General features: G+C 40.7%; 1 protein-coding gene across 3 annotated transcripts in view; it reads left to right on the top strand.

The window, feature by feature from the left end:
* The window catches only part of AIG1 (androgen induced 1), a 123805-nt gene that overhangs the window by 24687 nt on the left and 79952 nt on the right, over positions 1-19166 (top strand). Inside the window, exons 2-3 of one of the 3 annotated variants that reach the window (XM_086461164.1) lie at positions 11492-11647; positions 18161-18262. In XM_086461164.1, coding sequence (XP_086317290.1) covers positions 11492-11647; positions 18161-18262 — 258 coding nt within the window. The remainder of the gene's footprint in view (positions 1-11491; positions 11648-18160; positions 18263-19166) is intronic. The other 2 variants (XM_086461166.1, XM_086461165.1) reach the window with 2 other exon arrangements.

Genomic DNA, 19166 nt, shown 5'->3' with positions numbered 1-19166 from the left:
AGAAACTGATTTATTTGGATGTTCTGCATGAGGTAACACTCTTGTGTTACTGTTGTCACTGTTGTGACAGTAGGGCCACTTTCTGTCCAGGTGGTGATAGGAGTCTCCATTGCTTGTGTCCTTGTAACAGCATTTTCAGCTGGTTTGGATCAGACTCCCCAAACTGTGGTTTGGTGAATTCTTGTCCTGTTGGCTTGCAGTCCCATGTCAACACTCCAGTGCATGCATGATGAGTTTCTAGTTAAAATCATCTCAAAAAATTGCCCTATCCAGTGATAAATGTATCTAAATAGATAAATAGTGTCTATCAGTTCACCATGTACTTCATGTGTGCAAAGCAGGACCTTCGCCTGGGTTGTTCCCAGGGCTGCCGGGAGCTCCCTGCCTCCCTGGTCCCTGTCACACAGTCGATGATCTTGTTAACACAGACTGGGACTGCCTGGGGAGTTCTTCCATCGATCCCTCAGACCTCTGGTGGAGCAGGGACTGCCCGGGAGCGGGTTCCTGTAGCTATCCGTCAATTATCTCATCTCCACAGAAACTGGCTGGGGAGTTCCCGGGACTGCCCAGGGAGTTCCTGCTGTGACTCAGCACGCTGAGCATGTGCAGGGGCACAGCCCTTGTCCCCAGCTGCATGACATTTACAGCTACAGCGTTGATGGGAGTGCATGTGTGTGCACCTACCTGGTGCAGGGAGGCGTTAGTGTTGGAGTACTAGGAGGTTTAGCAGAGGACAGTTGATACTTGGGCATTTACTGATGTGATCTGCCCAGCTGACCAGTGGGCCTTGTCCCTGATAGACACGGATGCTGGTTTTTGTGTGCTGGGCTGCCGCATCTACAAGCTAGTGCACACAAAGTGCTTTTCCTGCTGTGGAGAATCCAGAACACCATGCCCACTGTCAATACTGCTCACCAGTACCACGCTTTAGCAAAGGTCTCTTTTCTGGAGTCATCTGCTACCTTCTTAACTGCCTCAACAGGTGGTGTTTGAGCTTCTTGTCTCTTGAGAAGAAACGATAGCTTATTATTGAACTTGTGGTGCTTACTGATTAAAAAACCATATTTGCTGTTTGTCAGTCAGTGTGCAATGGTCTGATGGAGAGCATCTAAATCTGATGAGTTTGGAACCTGGCATGATACCAGGTAGTTGTCATAAAGTGGCTAGTTATAATATATAGGGGGTTGTAAATTTAAACTTCCTTACGGTTAATCTCTTTCTCCCTTTTGCAAGTGAAAAGTATTGAGCAAAACAAATACAGTAAAGAACAATGTCTGAAAGATTAGTTTGGAAACTCAAGAAACAGTTAAATGTTGGTTAGAGTAAGAAAGAGTGAGAGAGGATTGAGCTGTGTCTGCATTCAAGAGCACGTAAGGCAAGACAGGGCTCCATGCCATTTCTTTTTCAGGCCACCTTCTCCAAAGACAGTCTCCAGGTAGCAGATGGGATGGTTGTGCTTCTTCCACTCAGTGCCCTGTCCTGCAGGGTTGCTGGGAAGACAAGTGTGCACCGCACTGAAATTGCCCCTCATCAAACGTTCATACAGAGCAGAACAAGTGATGGAAGAATTAAAAAGATTTATTCAGGGCTAGTGTTGCTCAAAATCAGTATTTGCTGTTAGGAACTAAAGTGTAAGAACAATACAGGTGGGAATGGTATAATGGACAAGCTCTCCAGAGCTGTTATATTTGAGACTTTTGTAACTCTTAGTTGGTTGGCACAAATAGATCAGCTAGTCAGTATTACATTGTCTAACCATTAGAAAACTTTGAAAGACACAGTAAAGCAAACGGGGTCTTTGAAACCTGTGATCAGTATGAGCTGCATGAGAGGAAAAGTATTTGGATTTAGGCTAACAGTAGGATGGCTGCATTTGGAGGGTATGAAAAGGTCTGCGCTGTTTCTCTGAGAAGGCTGGGAGTGCTTCCCTAGTAAGCAGTGGAAATGGCTGTCAATGAAGTGCAGATGCATGGAAAACAGCCTGATGCAATGCCTAGAGAACTGCCTAGGGATCAGGGCATCTGAGTTCATCCCCTGGGTCCCCTGCTGCCTTGCTGCCTGGCCTTGGCCAGCTCACTTCTCCCTACCTCGCTTTCACAGAGGACAATCAGGAAAGAAATCCTTAATTTGCTTTGAGATTTATTCATAGGAAAAGACAATGAAAGCAAGGAAGTGTTATCATCTGGGGTTGAAATGCCACACGCCTAGTGAATGCTCAACCCCACTTGTATTATTTAATTTAAGTGCAATTAGCTTATGTCAGGGTTTTTTCCATGTTTTCTTTAGAGGTGAAAGATAATGAGAATTTGTTTTTTTTTTTCTCCTGAAATACAACTCTCTATAACACACAGTGCCTTGCTTGAAATGTTGTGTAAAGAATAGTCTTGTTTATGAGGACAGCACAACATGTTAGATCACCTTTCATTGAACCACATACTTTATAATTAATGTGCAATATTATGTCCTCTCTTTTTTTTTTTTTAAGTGGAGCTTGAATAGCAGCATCCTTTGCTGTGGTCTAATTACAGAACATCCTTATCTTAGTAATAGCTTTATTTATGAATATACTTTACATGCCCCTCATAAAGTATCCTTCAGCTGCTGCAGCAGTGAGCCGAGGAAGAAAAGTTGCTTTAAGCAGAAGCTGGAGATGACCCTGATTGGATACTTGAGCTATTTTTTGCAATGTGACTTTTGCACTGACTTGGTTTGTGTGTTGTTGGTAGGTTGGATGGGTGAAGGGGTGGGATAAAGCTCTCAATGTTTTCTTCCCTTACCTTCACTGGAGAGAGGGAGAATTGCCCAACTGAGACAGTATCACTTGACAGCCTGCCTTGCTGGACTGGTGTGAGAAGTAATTCATTACAGCTTTCACAATGCTTAGGAAACAGATTAAAACCTTTTATTTCCTACAGCCGTGGTAGGGCAGCACTGAGGCTGCTATGTCCCAGAAGATTGTAGTGCCTTTCTCATTTGCATTTCCAGCTGTCACCATGTTGCTGAGATACATCAGTCATGGCCTTTTCTAAATTCAGCAATTTAGAAGGCAGCTGTTACCTTATTCATTAAAAAGGGAAGAAATAAAAAGCAAAACCAGTCGCTCTAACTTTGAAAAACTTCATAGTTTTGTTTTCTAATTTGATCTGTCAAAATCGCTTCCCTCCAGTGGTTTTCAAACTGTGTTTCTAAACATTAAAAAGTTGCTGCAATGCAGAAGTTTCTGAAGGTTTAAGAAAGCCATTTCTTTGGCAAATTTCTGCATTTAATAAAATGTAATTTCGTCTGGGGGTAAGTGCTAGGGACTTAGAGCTGTTGGGAACCCTAACTTAAAGCTCAGTCTAGCACAGACAGCTGCAGAATAAGTCTTACCTTCTTAGCTAGCTATCCTGAACATTGTCTAGAGAGCTGCCATTCCTGCCTGCTTGGCTGCAAGGCCACTGCTTCAGTGAGTGTACCAATCATGCTAAAATGTGTAAAATTAGCATTTAAGCCAAAATAATGACATAACCTTCTGTGCAGTGTATAATCCTAATAAGATTAAGCTTTAGCAAAGAAAAACATAAAAGATATAACCTAATAAGATCATAATCTATTCTGAATAAACTGTATTATACATGTTTGCTGAATGGATTATATAAGTTTAATGAAATTACACTGTCTTATAAGCAGGATACAATAGGTAGTAATGGCAGCTTTTCTATACACAATGCAAGAGAGTAAGGAAGAAGATGGGGATTATTAGAAAATTAGTTTAGTCAAAACGATTTAAAATCAAAAAGATAAAGATAAAAATAGAATAAGAATTTCTTAAATACTGCAACAGTTAGTTTAGTGCTTCTTTGAGTGTATTAGCTAAGATCAAAGTCAGATGTCCGGGCATGTATGACTCCAAAGTATCCAGAAAATACCTGTATTTTTTTGAAGGAAGAAGGAAGATTGGATTGACATGTCGTTGGAGAGGAATGACACAGCTAAAAAGAATGCAAAAGAAAAATTTAACACTTTCTCAGCATCTGGTCAAATTTGTGTTTATATTTCTTTATTGCTATATGCAAATATTCTGTACTTCTCCATTCTATCTCTTCATCCGATACACAGTAGTGGATTCCACGCTGTTAGCACTTCTGAGCCAGATGGCATACACTCTGTCATGCTGAGATCATGTTGGAAATGTCATCTATGCAACACAGCTGAGATATAGTAGCACTTTAAAATGAATTTCTCAATTGTTGTTCGCTACATACAGCAGGTTTTTTATTGGGGGTATTTTACCCGTGTAAAAAGAATAACTAAATATGCTTGCTTTGCCTTTAAAATTTAAAGCATTTCTAGATATTTTTGATAGTTTACCAGATTTCAGCTTAGCTTGTTGTGGTAAGGAATAATATATTTGTCCTTATAGAAGTACTAAAAGTATTAAGAAAACTGCTTTTAAAAGTATGTTACACATTACCTCTCCAAGAACTGTGCTGCATATTTTTGAAAACCATTATGAGACAGTGAAGAACGATGTTAAGACAGAATGGTCTGAGACTTAACCTCTCCAGTAAGTGTAGCATGGTAAGGGTTTTTCCTGGGTTGAGTGGAGGGAAGATGGAGAGAGAAAGGAAGAATTGCAAATTGTATGGTTATACTATTTATCAGATTTTTTTAATTTCATGTGCTGAAAATTGTGAAGTAGAATAGATGCTGAAAGGCAATGCTATAAAAATTACATTTTAGGGCCCCACATCTATTTTGCTTTTCCAGTTTCTTAATTGAGTTGCTTAGTTTGCACAAGAAGTTGCTTTTCATTCTGTCCAGATAAAAACACATTTTGTGTTCCAACAGACAGAATTTTGAAATGCATCTCTCCTCTTGGAAACACAAGGTCTCATTCACTTACACAGCTTTGTCCCCTTTGCCCAGCTCTGTAGTAGGTACTTAAGCACTTGGACTTAAATAATATAGTACCTATAAAGGCTGGATCCAAGAGTCCAATGGGTTTCTTTTCCTTTCGTAATAATTCCATGGTAGACTTTATTCTTGTGTGTATTTATAAAATCTCATTGGTTTAAAACCCCATCCTTTGTTATATTTGGACAATACTGGTGGGCTTCAAAGAAAGACTACAGAAGGTTATGTAGAAAGTAAAGGATGATATTTAAAGGTGTCCCTGAACTTAGATTATATGGTAAGTGATTAGGCATGTTTTATAAGCTGATTCATGTCATAGGACTAAATCATGAAAATGGAGTTAAATGAAGTAAGGACTAGTCTTCATGTGCGACATCCTGGTTAGAGGAGCCTTGTCCCCACTGAAGGCTGTAAAGGGAGACATGAGTCATTGTTTTGGGTGAGAGCAGTGCTAGATATTTTTAAGGCTGTCCATCTATGCACTTACTGAATTTCTAATGGCTCTTTTGATAGAAGTAAGTATCATGTTTTACTAGTGGAGTTTAAGTTCTAGTTTGTGTAAGTGAAAAAGAAAGGAGGAAGAGGAGAAATATATATTTCAACCAACAAATAAGTAGTAAAATAGATGGCATTTGCATTAAGTATTCCTTTGACTTATTCTGCTTCTGTTCCCTTGTCCCGTATTTTCCTCCTGTATGTTGTGTATTTGGTTTTTCAGGAATTTTTGGTTCCTTTTCTGTGTTGAAGTGGCCTGTGACATTGTTGAAACCTGCTTCAACAAACAAAACAAACTAAAGAGGCCATGGCACTGCAGCCAGCGTGGAAAAAGATGTGATACAACTGCATGCCCCAACTTAACATCAGTCAATAAATCTCCTGGGGTAATGCTGCTCTCTACCTCTGGCCTTTAAAATACAAGTCTTCTTCCCCATTCCTTGCACAGAAGTAGTGATTCTGAGTAGCACACAGTACTTTTTCAGGGTGTTTGCACTTCAACTTTAATTAATGGTAGATTTAGTGATTAGACCTATTGCACTGGCTTGTATTTTAGTACTTAAAACGCTGTTGCATCTTGCTTTTATTTCTTTATGTCTCTCTTTCATTTGTCTGTAGACACAAAGATTTGCCTTTTCCTTATCTAAAGTCCATAGCTTCTCTGATACAAAGATATAACACTTGATTACGTGTTGTCCAGCTTCTGCATGCTGTTATAACTAACAAAAATACAGCAAGGGGAGGAGAAGCAAGCAACAAGAATAAAAGCAATGTGCCTGTGAGTAATGCTGGAATGGAGATGGACAAGAAGAATCAGTAGCTTCGTGCAGTCAAGAGCAGTAACAGATTTAATAAACAGGTACAGCCCATGGCTTCATTCTGTAAACACAGTGCATTTTCTATCAAAAATACCTTGTTATTCTCGACTTAACCTGGACTTGCTCTGTGTACTGCAGCTATGGATAACTGAGCTGTTGTTACAGGATGCGGGCTGTCCTGCGCCTGTGTACAGCCTGATAACGCCACATCCCAAACCAAACGTAGTCCCAAGACAGTGTCCAACCAGTTGTGTTTACAGTGGGGAAAGAGATAAAGATCTGACTTACATTACTTCAGAGTTTTGTAAAACACAGTCATCTTAATTGCTGTAGCATAGTACATTTATATGCCAGATAATAATGTCTGGAGGCTATAAGAACGAAAGCTAACATGACACAAGGTGACAAGGAGTAGTAACAGATACTCAGAGGCTATGAATCAGGTGTTGTTTGAAAAGGAAAATCAGACTACATTCTGTACCTGGCAGATTGTAAAATCTGAAATACGCGAGAAATGACAATTTACAGCAATTTGATTTTGCATGCAGGTAGTGCTAAACTTTCATCTTCCTGTGGAAAGCTACGGGTTGTCTTAAGTGTGAGTATTGCTGTGATGAGTCAGGTTATGTCTGCCCCCCACCCGTGGGCTGGTGGCCCATCCCCAAGGAGGTGCCTGATGCCTGGGGCTGGGACTGCCCCCGTGCCCCTGGCTGTCCTGCTCCTGGCTGGGGGTGGGAAGGGCCTTGGCTGCCCCACCCCCACCACTCTCAGCACCCAGGGGTCAGCCAGGCCTCCCTGACAGCCTGGTGTGAATTAGCCTTCCTATAATAGGGGTTATATTTGCAGACTCCTAAGTCTCTTTCTTAAATGCAGTCTTACCTTGAAACAGTGGAAGCTCACCTGGTAAGGGAGGTACAGGTACCTGATACATGTGCGTGCGCGTACGCGCATACGCACGTGCACTTCATGTGCAAACATGGCATTTTGGAATGTGTAAGAGTTACTTAATTTTCCATGCTCTTTTGTTATTTCTTGCTGATTTTGTTAGCGTTACTCCCATGTTTTATTCTGGCAGCACTGTCTACTTGCCAGCCTACTCAGATGCCTTATTTCATAGAGGGGTGCATGAAATAATTTGTAAGTGCTGTTAATCTCAAAAATGACAACTTGAGGACAGTGAATTCTCCATTTTCAAAGGTAGATAGAGGAAAAAATACCCATGAATAATAGTAGTGCTTGCACAGACTTTTCCAGTTATTCTGCCCAGAGCAATAAGGAATGCTTCTGATTACAAGAGTGAGCTTGAAAGTGGATGAGTCCACGAGCAATGAAATCCTAGATTCTGTGAACTTAATGGGAGTTTTCTGCCTTGGTAAGAGTAGCGACAGAATTTCCATTGACCTCAGTTGTGCAGAGATTTCATCTTCACTGTGGAGCCCCACGGCACAGGAGAGAAGGGAGTCTCCATGTCCTGAAGAAAGGTTTATGAGGAGATTTTCTGTCTGACTCTAAGAAGTTAAATTAGGGGGAGTACAGGGAGGTCATTAGCTGCTATCCTGCAGTGAGCAACTTGTGGAAAAACTGTCCTACTGAAGCAAGTCTTTATTTTCTTGTAGGAGGTAGACATGTACATTTAGTTTACTTTGTTTTAATCGGTCATAAGGAACAATCTTTTCTGATATATTATCTGAATAGATCTCACTTTTTGAGAAGGTTTCTGGGCTGCTTAGTTTCGTCTTCTGTTCATAGCTGTTTTCTCCTGCAGCAACTTAACAAGTATTTTCTCTGCTCAGAGTTTTGAATTACTAAAATACCTGTAGATGGCCATTTCCATTACTTGTTGTTGTGTTATCACAGCTTAAGGGTACTGTAGTATCAACTATAGTAGCAGTGACCCCTCTAGGCTTCTATGAAGAAAATGGGGTCAGCAGTAGGTTAGTATTTTATACCTGTTTTAATGATTTTCTGGGTTTGCGTACTCTGCTTACAAGTTTCTGCCTCTGTCACTGTTACATGGTATAACAAAGGTATCTCTCTTTTCTATCAAATTTGTATTTGTCGTTCTAAATCACTGTTTTCCTTTAGACTCTAGTTAGAGGCAAAATTGGAAGATATTTTTCTGAACTGCTGTTACTGCTTATATTTCCAAGGGGAAATATAAAAAAGAATTGAACTGTTTGTTTAACATCTATGGGATGCTTCATATGCTTCATGTGTAGATTCACCACCTGAAGATTTTCAAAACAAGGTCCTTGTTTTGAAAATGTGATCCTAAATCCATGGTAACACCAGGGCACTTTGGAGAATATTGTTTAGAGGGAGTTTCTACTGTGAACTTTTCACATCTGTTAGGCAGCATTCACACCGAGGAGCATGGACTTTAGAAATTGGTTTCATACCATAAACCACCAGTAGCTGCCTGCTACACCTTTCCTATGCCAGACCCATGAAGGACATAAATCGTTACTGACTCTGGCTCTTCAGTTTATGCTGCTGAGACACATGCAGCTCTGGAGGTCCTCAGTCTAGTCCTAAATGTTGATAGGTGTCAGAAGAGTTTTCTTGCAATTCTAGAAAGGGCAGGAAATATTAGAGTAAGTGTGTGTACCTTATTTGTATGAATAAGCTGAAACTGTTCCTCCCTGAACACTGTATGATTTTTTCATTGGCTCTGAATGTTCTCAATAAATATGTAATTTTCTCTTTCCTATATTGATTTTTGTTTGTTAATCTTTTTGTAGAACAGTTTACTTCATACCTACTCTCTGAAATCTTTGGATACTTTCTTTCCTTTTAGGAGTTTTCAGTTATTCCCGAAGATACTATATTTTCCCTTGAAGCGGTGTGTTCATAACAGGGTAACGGGGAGAGAAGCTGTTTGGTTTGTGATTGATTAGTGGATGTACAATCTCAATTCCCTTGGAAAGTGGGCGTGTGATTGTTTGAGTCTATGTTTCTTTGGAGAGAGACCGTTTCAAGGAATCATAGTTAGAGCTGCAAACAATCCATTAGTCACTTGTCCAAGCCCTGCCAGCGTAATACTGTTCCCTGCAGTACATTATTGAGTGTTTTGTCCAATATCGGTTTGAGTGACTCAAGCCATGAGGCTTCCACCACTTCCTCTGACAAACTATTTCATGGTCTGACAGAGCTCACTGTTAGGAAATATTTCCTGGTACTCAGCCTAAACTTTAACACCCAGATTGATCTCATTACTGTTAGGTATACTTTTTTTCCAGTCCTGTCTTAAATCGTTTTCCTTCTTTGGCATTCACACTCTTGAGTGAATAGTAGATGGTATCATACCTCCTCTTAAGTCAAGCAAATGCGTAATTAGTTCTTCTGTTCCTTCTCTCCAAACAGGCCATCTGTTTGGTGGAAAACAGGGCTGAGTATGGGAACATTTTTTTCTACTAAGGGGTTGTTTTAAGAAAATAATACGAAAAAGTGCATTAGTGATTATGTAGCTCCAAGGAGCCACAACTTTTATATAAATTGTTTTTTCAGATATTATGTAGAAGATGGTAACTTTTCCAGGCAGTCATTTGAAGTAGTAATACCTTTTTCTAAAACAATATACAGCTCTAGCACTAGTAGTCTGTCACATTTTGTGGCTTCAGGGAATGTTTTGTAATGTTGCTTCATCTCTTTATCAAGCAAATTATGTGTAGCTGCAGTCTGGAGAGGGGGGAGCAAGGGCAGCAGAATTGCAAGCAGATATAGAGGCCATTTGAACATCTGTCGTTCACAGCTTTACAGCCAGAATTTGCAAGTATTTGGGTCATATAAGGATTGTTGAGGAAGGGAATATACTTTAATCCATCCAACCATTACACATCTATGGATTCCTTTCTAGTAGCCAACATCTGTTTGGTCCTTCCTTCCTTCCTTCCTTCCTCCCTCCCTCCCTCCCTCCCTTCTCCCACCCGTCTCCCTTCCTGCCTCCCTCTCTCCCCTGCCCCTACCCCTGCCCCTGCCTTCCTCCCCTCCCTCCCCTACCGTATTCCAGATCAGTGTCCCCTAGCCTAAGGGGTTTTTTTTACATTACTTGTTATAGTCTAAATTCTGCAAAGATGTATGCACATAATAAATTCTATTTTGCAGAGTCTGAGTATGTGCTATTCTTATTTCTTATGGATGGTCTGCTGCTTAGTCAGAGACTCCTAGTCGGACGAACACTTAGATTTACACATAAGACTTCTAAACTAGTACTCCATGCTTCCTTTGAAAAACATGTGTATTTAAAGCATATGTTTATGGTTTTTGATGAATCACTGTGCAATTTGGGAACCAGGCCCGTGTTTTTTACCTGAGATTACCTGATGTGTGTGGGTTTGTGACCCGGGCTTTCAGCTCGAGGAGTAAACAAGCTGCGTGTACTTCTTCCGAACTGTACTAGAAAGGATGTGCAGGTCCTCAGGCAAGAACATTCCTGAGCTAACTTACTACAATTTTACTGAGCTAATTAAGGAAGAAAAATACAGTGATCAAACTAAGATCAAGTCAAGTTTGAACCGAATCAGTGGGTTCAGGTAATTAAACTACTGGTTTAATATAACAGATAATTTTGTGATATTGCACACAAATACGTAAATGCAAAAAGGAAAATGCAGATAAATGACAGTCTGCCATCACGAAAAGAAACCTTGAATAATTTCTGCAGCTTGCTTGCACTGTCATTCGCTATGTGAGATGAAGTAGTGATAGATTTGCTAAAGTCCAGGCCGTGTGCTGCATCTCTCAGGGAGTCTCAGATACCTTCTTCGCCTCTGGGTAGAGGGTCTGGGGCAGACAGGGACTCCAAGGGAGATGTCCTGGCACAAGAGAAAGAACGGCTCGTCTTTTTTCCTTTCCTTTCTTTTTACAGGGAACTTTGCTCACTCTTTCCGCCTCAGGGGTGAATGCTATGGCTTTGGGGCTGAGTTGTATGGGGTGAAGCGGGAAGGGGTGGCTGCAGCTCAGGCCACAGCGGGTGACACATGTCTGAGGTGAGGGTGGGAAGTCTCGGCTCTGGAATGGTCCTTCCACTCGCATCAAGTCCCACCATACAGGAGGAGCAAGGTGCATGCAGGGCTTTCAGTCTAGAAGCAGAACTGGCTTTCATATGAACAAACCCTACCCATATTTAAGGAACTGATGTTTTCCCACTCCTGGGACTGATGTTTTTCCACTCCCCATGTCAATTCCGTGGCAATATTCCTCACACGTGCCTGTGTCCGACCTGCTCTCTGCCAAAGGTCTGGTCTTCTCTGTGTTCAAGAGTGTGTTCCCCTTCCACCCAGGTTATCCAGGCTGTCTTCTTCGGGATCTGCGTCTTGACCGACCTGTCCAGTCTTCTCACTAAAGGAAATGACAGTCAAGAGCAAGAGAGGCAGCTGAAAAAACTCATTTCCCTCCGTGACTGGATGATGGCTGTTCTAGCTTTCCCTGTTGGAATGGTAAGTACAGCGTTAATCTGTGCGTGTCTTTACAAACTGAGTGAGCAGTGTTATTTACTGATTGTTTTCTAGCTGAAAGGCTTTCCCACCTCTACGCAAAAGACTGCAGCAAGGAAAAAATGGTAGAGATTGTTTTACTACTCTTTTGTTTTTCACAGGTGTAAGGGAGCACTGGTGTTGCTGAAATTATTTTGGTTCAATAAAAAAAATGTGTTTTATGATAGGAACTTGATTGTACAAGTCATTGCAAATGTGAATTGTGCCAGCAGCGTCTTGAGAGTCAATTTGGACTTTTTCTGCACCATGCGCCATCGTCAGGAGTAGTGAAAGTGCTAACTGTGGCATGTTTCACACTGTAACAACCTGACTGTTGTTTGGGCTGAAAGCCATTTTGTCACAGGCAAGAAGGCAAACAAAAGTTCAAGGTGCTCCCTGTTAATCCTATGGAGGATTCAGAGCTTACAGAAGAAAGAGGGTAGGAAAAAAAGGGGGTTGTCAGTAATGTAAAAAAGCACACAGAAGGTATGGAAAAATGTGGTTTTTACATGCCTTTCTCAAAAGAAAACTATTCTTTGGATGAGGTCCTGCTCCACTGGGACATGGCACATTACTTTCAGTGGCAAAAAGTGTCTCTTACATGTCTCATCCACACACTGAAAGCAACTAAAAATCCCGTATTTCATGGGTTTTTACATGGAAGTGTGGTCTGACCTTGAAACTTTTCAAGATCTTGGAGAATTTGATCTTCACTTTTTCTTGTCAATTCTGTGCTTTTCTTTTGGGCATTGTTTCTTTTGCCACTGGTAAGGTAGGCATCTCAGCTAGCCATTGCCTGCACTAGAAGTACTGTTGCAATATTTACAAGTTAGCAGTTCCCAAGAGATGTGTTGCATACCTGGAGCTAGCTGCTTTCCCAAGGATTTCATAGAGAAACAACTTCTGTCTTAAAACAAAATCCAGGAAATAGTAAGAAATGGTCATGCTCATTGGACAGATGCTCTCCATTTCCAAAAGTAACGTTTCTGTGGTGAGGGGAACAATTGATTACCACATATTACTTCATTTCTTACAATGAAAGCCTAAAAAGGTTGTTTTCATTCTTGTTTCTTCTCCTGGCTACTGGGAGACAAACAGCAGCACTTCATAACTTAACACTGGTCTCAGCTCCTTCCTGAAAACTGATCCTTTCCAGCAGCGCCCACCACACCGCAGCTACCACTTGCCAAAGCCTTGGCCAGTGCCTGAGGTACTGCCAGCCACTGGGGGCTCTTCTTCGGTGAGATTACATGTAGGAAAAGTTCAGGGCCTGAAAGTAGCAAGCGTCTAACGCTGGCTTTGTTCTCTAAAGAGCTATTTATGTGTAAGAAAATACCCAGTGAAATTTTGGTATGCCGGAGGTGCTTGTTAGAAGGAAGCTATTAAAAAACAGAGTGTCTGCAGAAAAAAAGTTAAAGTTCCTTCATTTCCTGTATTCTCTCAACAGCTTCCTCACTCCAACCCCCCCCAAACCCTCCAAAACCCCAAAGAAGTTCAAATGCAGATTTTCTTTCTTTGAGACTAACGCACCTAGCTCTCCATGGAGCTTCTCAGTGGTTTCCAGTAGCAACACAAGGGAACCTTCACACATAAAGATTGGACGGATGTGAATAAAATCCATGTTGGGTTTCTAATGTAACAGCAGTGGTCATGCTTAAGTACTTGTCAGTTACCTTAACAACTAAATTACTTTTATTGCTCAGTGGTTTACACAGAGCATGTTTAGGGAGTAATGCAAATACTAGGGGAACATTTAAAGTCCACTAACTGTAGTTTTTCAAGAGCAATTCAACACAATTTTTTCTGTATTTCCTGCTTGCTGAAGCCCTGGAGATGACTTGTTCTGAAAAACAGATGAGAAAAGGGGTTTCCACTCCCAAGTCAAACAATGATGTGTGAAAAAAAAAAGTAACAAAATAAAGTATTTCATTTTTAGTACTTCCTAAAAAAGTATTACATATAAACCACCTGGGAAGTCTGACCACCAACCTCCTCCCACCTTCCAAAGGAGGGGAAAGAACCAGCCCAAGGGCAAACAACCTTCTTGGGTGGCTTTGCAACAAATCAAATCTTGCAAAAGCTTTGCGGCAAACCACATCTCTCCAGTGTTGTGTTATGCATAGTGTATCTTCAGGGGCTCAGGTAAAACTGAATTGCCAACCTCCCATTTTGTTTAGGAGCATCAAGAAATAAACATGAACCTCTTTGAAGGACATAATGACTACTGTTTACCTATTGTTGCTCTTTTTAATATGACTCTTAAAAGAATGAAATCAGAAATCAACAGACCGATTTTCTATGCAGTAAAGCATTATTCCACAGAAAGTCTGTGGGCAACATTTCCTAGCCCTTTTTTAGTTTATTATGAGCCTGGGGTACTCTTCAAATGCCTAAGACATCAGGAAGCATCCGCTGAAGAAAAATACTTGCGCGGACATTTTAGAAGTTCATTACCAATTCTCATCTATACTGGCTGCAGTTACCCCCCCTTTATCAGTGTTTAAGTAGATTTATATTTGGAATAATTTACACTGCTAGAGAAGTATGAGACATGCTTAAAAGTCAGAGACTACACCAGTGGTTTAGACTATCCCTACTTTTTTCTGTTTGTTTGACATAGGTCATGAAGTTGCCAAGTTTCTGTGGTTAATTAGTGTTTTGTGTAAACACAAACAGCTCCATTTGGGTGACCCCAACCTGTCTAGAATGATCTCATATTCTTGTATTATACTTTTATGTTTTTAAAAAACCTGTGATACAAAAGAGAGAAAGCCAGGCATGCTTTCTTATCTCTTGTTTCTCTGTCTTGGTATAGTCAAAAGGGAAAGTGATCACTCTTCTTCTGTAGATCATCAATAATGCTGAGATGGAATCTTATCCCAAGAAAAGATGGGTAGGCATTTGTTGCAGGCACCTACTGACCACGTATTTGACCAGACTACAGAGTACTTTTATTTCCATAACTGACTTGACCATGCCAAAATCTCTCTATTCTAGATTTTGCCCTCATCTGTGGTGACATGGTGTCTGGTGATGGGAACATGAGCAAGCAGTGGTGCAATTGCCTCCTGAACTCTGTTCTTCGAGGGGAGCCTTCCCTGATTTTCAGTTCCCACTCCTTGCGATTTCCTTCATTGGCCCTTTTCAGTTTTATTTGGTGTGATGATGTGCTAGCACTAGATCCCACCTAAAGCCAGTACCGTGCCAATTTGTGCTTACTGTGGTCTGCCTTTAATAGCACTTTGCTTCTATATGTAATGTCTTTAACCCTCCAAGATGCTCACAAACAATGTATTTATGCTTGCAGTTAACCACAAATGTCTTGGGAGATAGCCAGAAAGCTTACCTTAAACTGTGTTTAGAAGATTTGTCAAGGTCAAAGGATTGGGGTTTTTTTTTTGTTTTGTTGTGAGGCCATCCAGGAAATGAGTGAACTGAACTGTGCAGCCCAGCCAAAGCCAAAAACACATAGTGCAGGAAAATAAAGTTCCACTGGGTTCATTCTTGGTTTGCATAACATTTCTTAGTTGGGCTCATGTAAAACAGTGAATTATGCAATTCTTTTCACCGGCTTTCCTCTCTTAGTTTCTCTTTGCTTCCATTTGTGGTGTTTTGATAAAGCCACTTGTTTTCCCTTTTGAATCACCAACTGTTTCCCAACTTGTCCTGTAAAATTTTTCCCTTGGCAGTGCCACATGCTCTTCTCATGTCCTCTGAAGCTTCAGAGATGGAGGTCAAAGGCTGAAGGAATATCTCCTTAAGTGGGAAAACAGAGTTTTGTTTTCAGCCTTATTTTTTTCCTGCTCTTATGTATTTGTTTAGCAGTACTTTAGATGCCTGCGACAAGTGAGCTACTCCATATTTTCAGACAGTTTCCAAGGTCTACTTGCAAATTTGAGGTTCCCTTTAGTTTGTAATGACCCTGGATAGCCTAAGTAGAAATATGTCTGCTGCATGTGAGCAGCCTGTTCAGCCTGGCATGTGAGGGCAAGGCAGCTTGAGCAACAACAACGAAGGCAGCTTGAGCGTAAGAGCTGCAGTTCTGATTGAGCCTTACATAGGCAGTGTAAAGCAGCAGCTCAGTTGTATCGTGGTCTGGTGCTGCGTGACCATATGTGATCTTGAAAAGCCCAGCCCAAATAAAAGTCTACCAGTACCAAAGTATAAGCATGGTAGAGATGATTTGAAAGTACCAGACCAACAGTTGCTCATTAATCAAAGTAAACAAATTCAAAAGCAGCCAAGGTGGCTAAGTAGCAAGTCCTCATTATAGTTCTTTTTATCCAAATAGTTCATTTTTATAGTTCATTTTATCCAAATGAACTAATTGTAAGAAAAGATAAGGCAAACCATTCAGACACTGGAAGGGATCTTCCCCAGGGCGTTGCGTTACTCTCATGTTGGGTCATCCTCCAGGATGCGTTAGTTCTGTAACACCTTGGGTTTTGCGCACTTCCTTTACCTTATGTCTGCCTTGTGATAGTACTTTGCTAAGCAGCATTTGCCGTCTGTAGCTCCAGATGGTTGCAACCAGCTAGGCTGATCCCGTTCCATCCATTGGCTGACTTTGGTAAAGGGACAGATGGCACGTCCCCTCTTTTCTTATCTTTACCTCCTTGGCAAAGTCTATTGTTTTATTCTGCTCCACACAAAAATCGCAGGTCAAAACATGCCAGCTTTGTTGTATTGAGTGTAATAAGGTTCAACCTAACCCTGGGTGATTTTTCTTGCTGTAAGACTTCCTTGGAAAAAAGCATTATCAGTCTTGGTCTTCATGCTCCTGAGAATATGTTTTTATGTCCCAGTTGGTCTTAGCAGGTTCTCAGAGACCCACTGTGCTAATACATGACTTCTAGGAAGCCTATAGAGAAGAGGATACTTTGCTGCCATTTTCCCTGCTGTTCAGCTATTCATATCTTGGCACTTGCATGTCAGCAGGTGCGTAAAGAGCTAGGCTGTGCCAATGCCAAGACTGGCCCAGAAGACAGACTTCTTGTGGGGTACTTTACACTTGCAATGTTTTTCAGGCTGTCCATCATAACCTTTTTTTTTCCTGGCCTCTGTGCACTAGTCAAATAGTCCAAGCTTATTCTGAGCAGGCACCGATAGCTATCATAACAGATGGACAAGTGTGTTGGAAACCAAGAAACTATGTACTGTATGCACACTGAGGGAACAGTGTACTGGTTCAGGTCATTCACATAACTGGCTGGCCGAAGTCTGCATGTCTGTGGTTAGAACAAGGTGCCATTGATAAACTGCAACCTCAGTTTTAACTTTACAAAGTCAGAAGCATATGAAACAACTTAAGCCTACACTGTGACACACACTACTATTTTGCTGACCTTGCTGTGCTCACCCCATATTTCTTGCACTTTCTTTTACTGACCCCCCAAATTAGCCGTAAGATCATGGGCTGCATCGGTTTGGGTGTAACTGAATACTTCCCTGGTGATCTCAGTGAAAGTCCTATCTGTTGCCTCTCAAACTTTAAACTTGGACTTGTCACTACTGTGTAGAGATCCCCTGAAAATGGTCATTGAAAAGCTCCTGGCCCAGGTATTGGGTTTTACTGCTGTAAACAATAAGCCTTTTATTACTAGAAAACTATGACTCAAATTCAAGGTAAGAAAGCACTTGCGTTTTAATCAGATTACTTACTCTATTCTTTCCCCAGCTCAGGTAAGCTAAAGCTATTATTTGTGTAAATTTTTACAGTTCTATATTGTCTTTGTTGTTCAGACATCAGGCTATCTTTAAAGAATTTGTGCATGCTTTGGCAAAAATTTAGCTTACTGTAAACTTCATCTGAGCCATCTCTCCTGTCCTCAATCTAGAGGAAATAATGGTCTTTCTCTGGCCTCCTGATAAGTAGTCCCTGACCAGAACCAAGCCAAATTTCATACGGGCAGATGAGCAGGATATTAGGCCTCTTTTCTGTCGATCCCGGTCCATGAATTGTCTGCAGAGTAGTTAAAGGGTTAATTAATCTTTTTTTAAACAACTATTTTGATGACTGACGTGAAAAAGTGCGAAGATGAGTTTATAGGCTTCTGTTCAGGGGTGAAGGTTTCATATTTATACGTTCTATGAATTCCAAGTGGTATTTTACCTGATTTTCCATTTGTTTTCTATCCTGTTAGTGGTGAAACATTATTTATGTGCCACATCTGCTACTAAAGTATAGTACTCAGTTGTAATTTGGCCACAGGCATGTAAGTAAAAAACTGAGATATTTTCCAGGCTGAAAGTCAAAAAAGAAAAAAAAAAGAAGAAAAGTTAAAACTCCTGTGAATGCAAAGAATAGTCCAGATTCACACTGTTGATTAAAGCAGGATTTGGTCAAAGAACAATAATGTCTTGTGTCTGTCCATAGGTCATTTGCTAAATGCCCCATTTTGCTATCTAAAATGTGTAGCTAATTGTTCAGAAGCATATATTTTAAAATGTCTTGTTTTTTCTCTTTTTTCTTCTTAGTTTGTTGTGACGATGTTTTGGAGCATCTATAGCTATGACCGGGAACTGGTTTACCCAAAGGTGCTTGATAATTTTATACCAGCGTGGCTAAACCATGGAATGGTGAGTAAAGTAGTGCAAAGACTTACTTGTATGAACAAAACTGTAAGACACCGATTTCCCCGTGCATGACTCTGCATGCACTTAGAGCTAATCCCCTCAGAAGTGATTAAGGAACATTGTTTGCAAGCAGGAATAACATCTTTCCTTCCTTGACTGCTCGAGTCATATTTGAATCCCTATTAGGTTGAAACAGTGGAGATTTGAACTTGCATGTCCTACATCCCAGGTTAGTTGTCGGAATCGGCTGTTGTCTGTGGTAAGGTGCTTTTCCCAGAGCAATGTCAGGCTGGTCATGGAGAAGTGTAATCAAAAGAGACTCTTTCACAAAACAGAAGTTCTGACTTTGACAAATCTTGCTTTAAAATGACAGAAACACTTAATTGAATGATTCTTTACCATTCTACCAAAGTGTAATTTGTGGTGAAAACATTTTAGTTAAAATGCGTGTTCAGAAAATCTCACTATGCTTTTTGGACTTGTATGTTTTTAGAAAAAAAATGAAATAATTACTACTTTCTCAAGTACACCAAACTTGTGTAGCAGAACCTGTACCTGAGTATTTTTAATAATGTGGAATTATATGCATCAACGCAGTTTCCAAATTGCTGCATCAGTAATCATAAAAGTAGTTTCGTGAGAAGAAATCTGATCTTTTCATCCCCCTCTGGTATGTCAAGTCGGACATTCATTCTCTCAACTATATGTTTAAATGCAAAGGGAAAGATAAGCCACACTTTCCCATCAGGTACTTACTGCTGTTTATGCAGCATTTGGAGCTGAAAAGCGTCATGTTTCCTTCTGTAGTTGCATCTGTGCAAAACGTTTCATTATTACTTTTTCCCATATCAAGGCATGGCAAACCATTTGACACTGCTGTTCATCAGTAGATGACAGCAGAGCTCAT

The sequence above is a fragment of the Leptosomus discolor genome, chromosome 2 (genome assembly GCF_034619465.1).
Source record: "Leptosomus discolor isolate bLepDis1 chromosome 2, bLepDis1.hap2, whole genome shotgun sequence".
Classification (NCBI taxonomy): Eukaryota; Metazoa; Chordata; class Aves; order Leptosomiformes; family Leptosomidae; genus Leptosomus; species Leptosomus discolor.
Note: the sequence above shows the minus strand (reverse complement) of the source record. Positions and strands in the feature narration are given on the sequence as shown.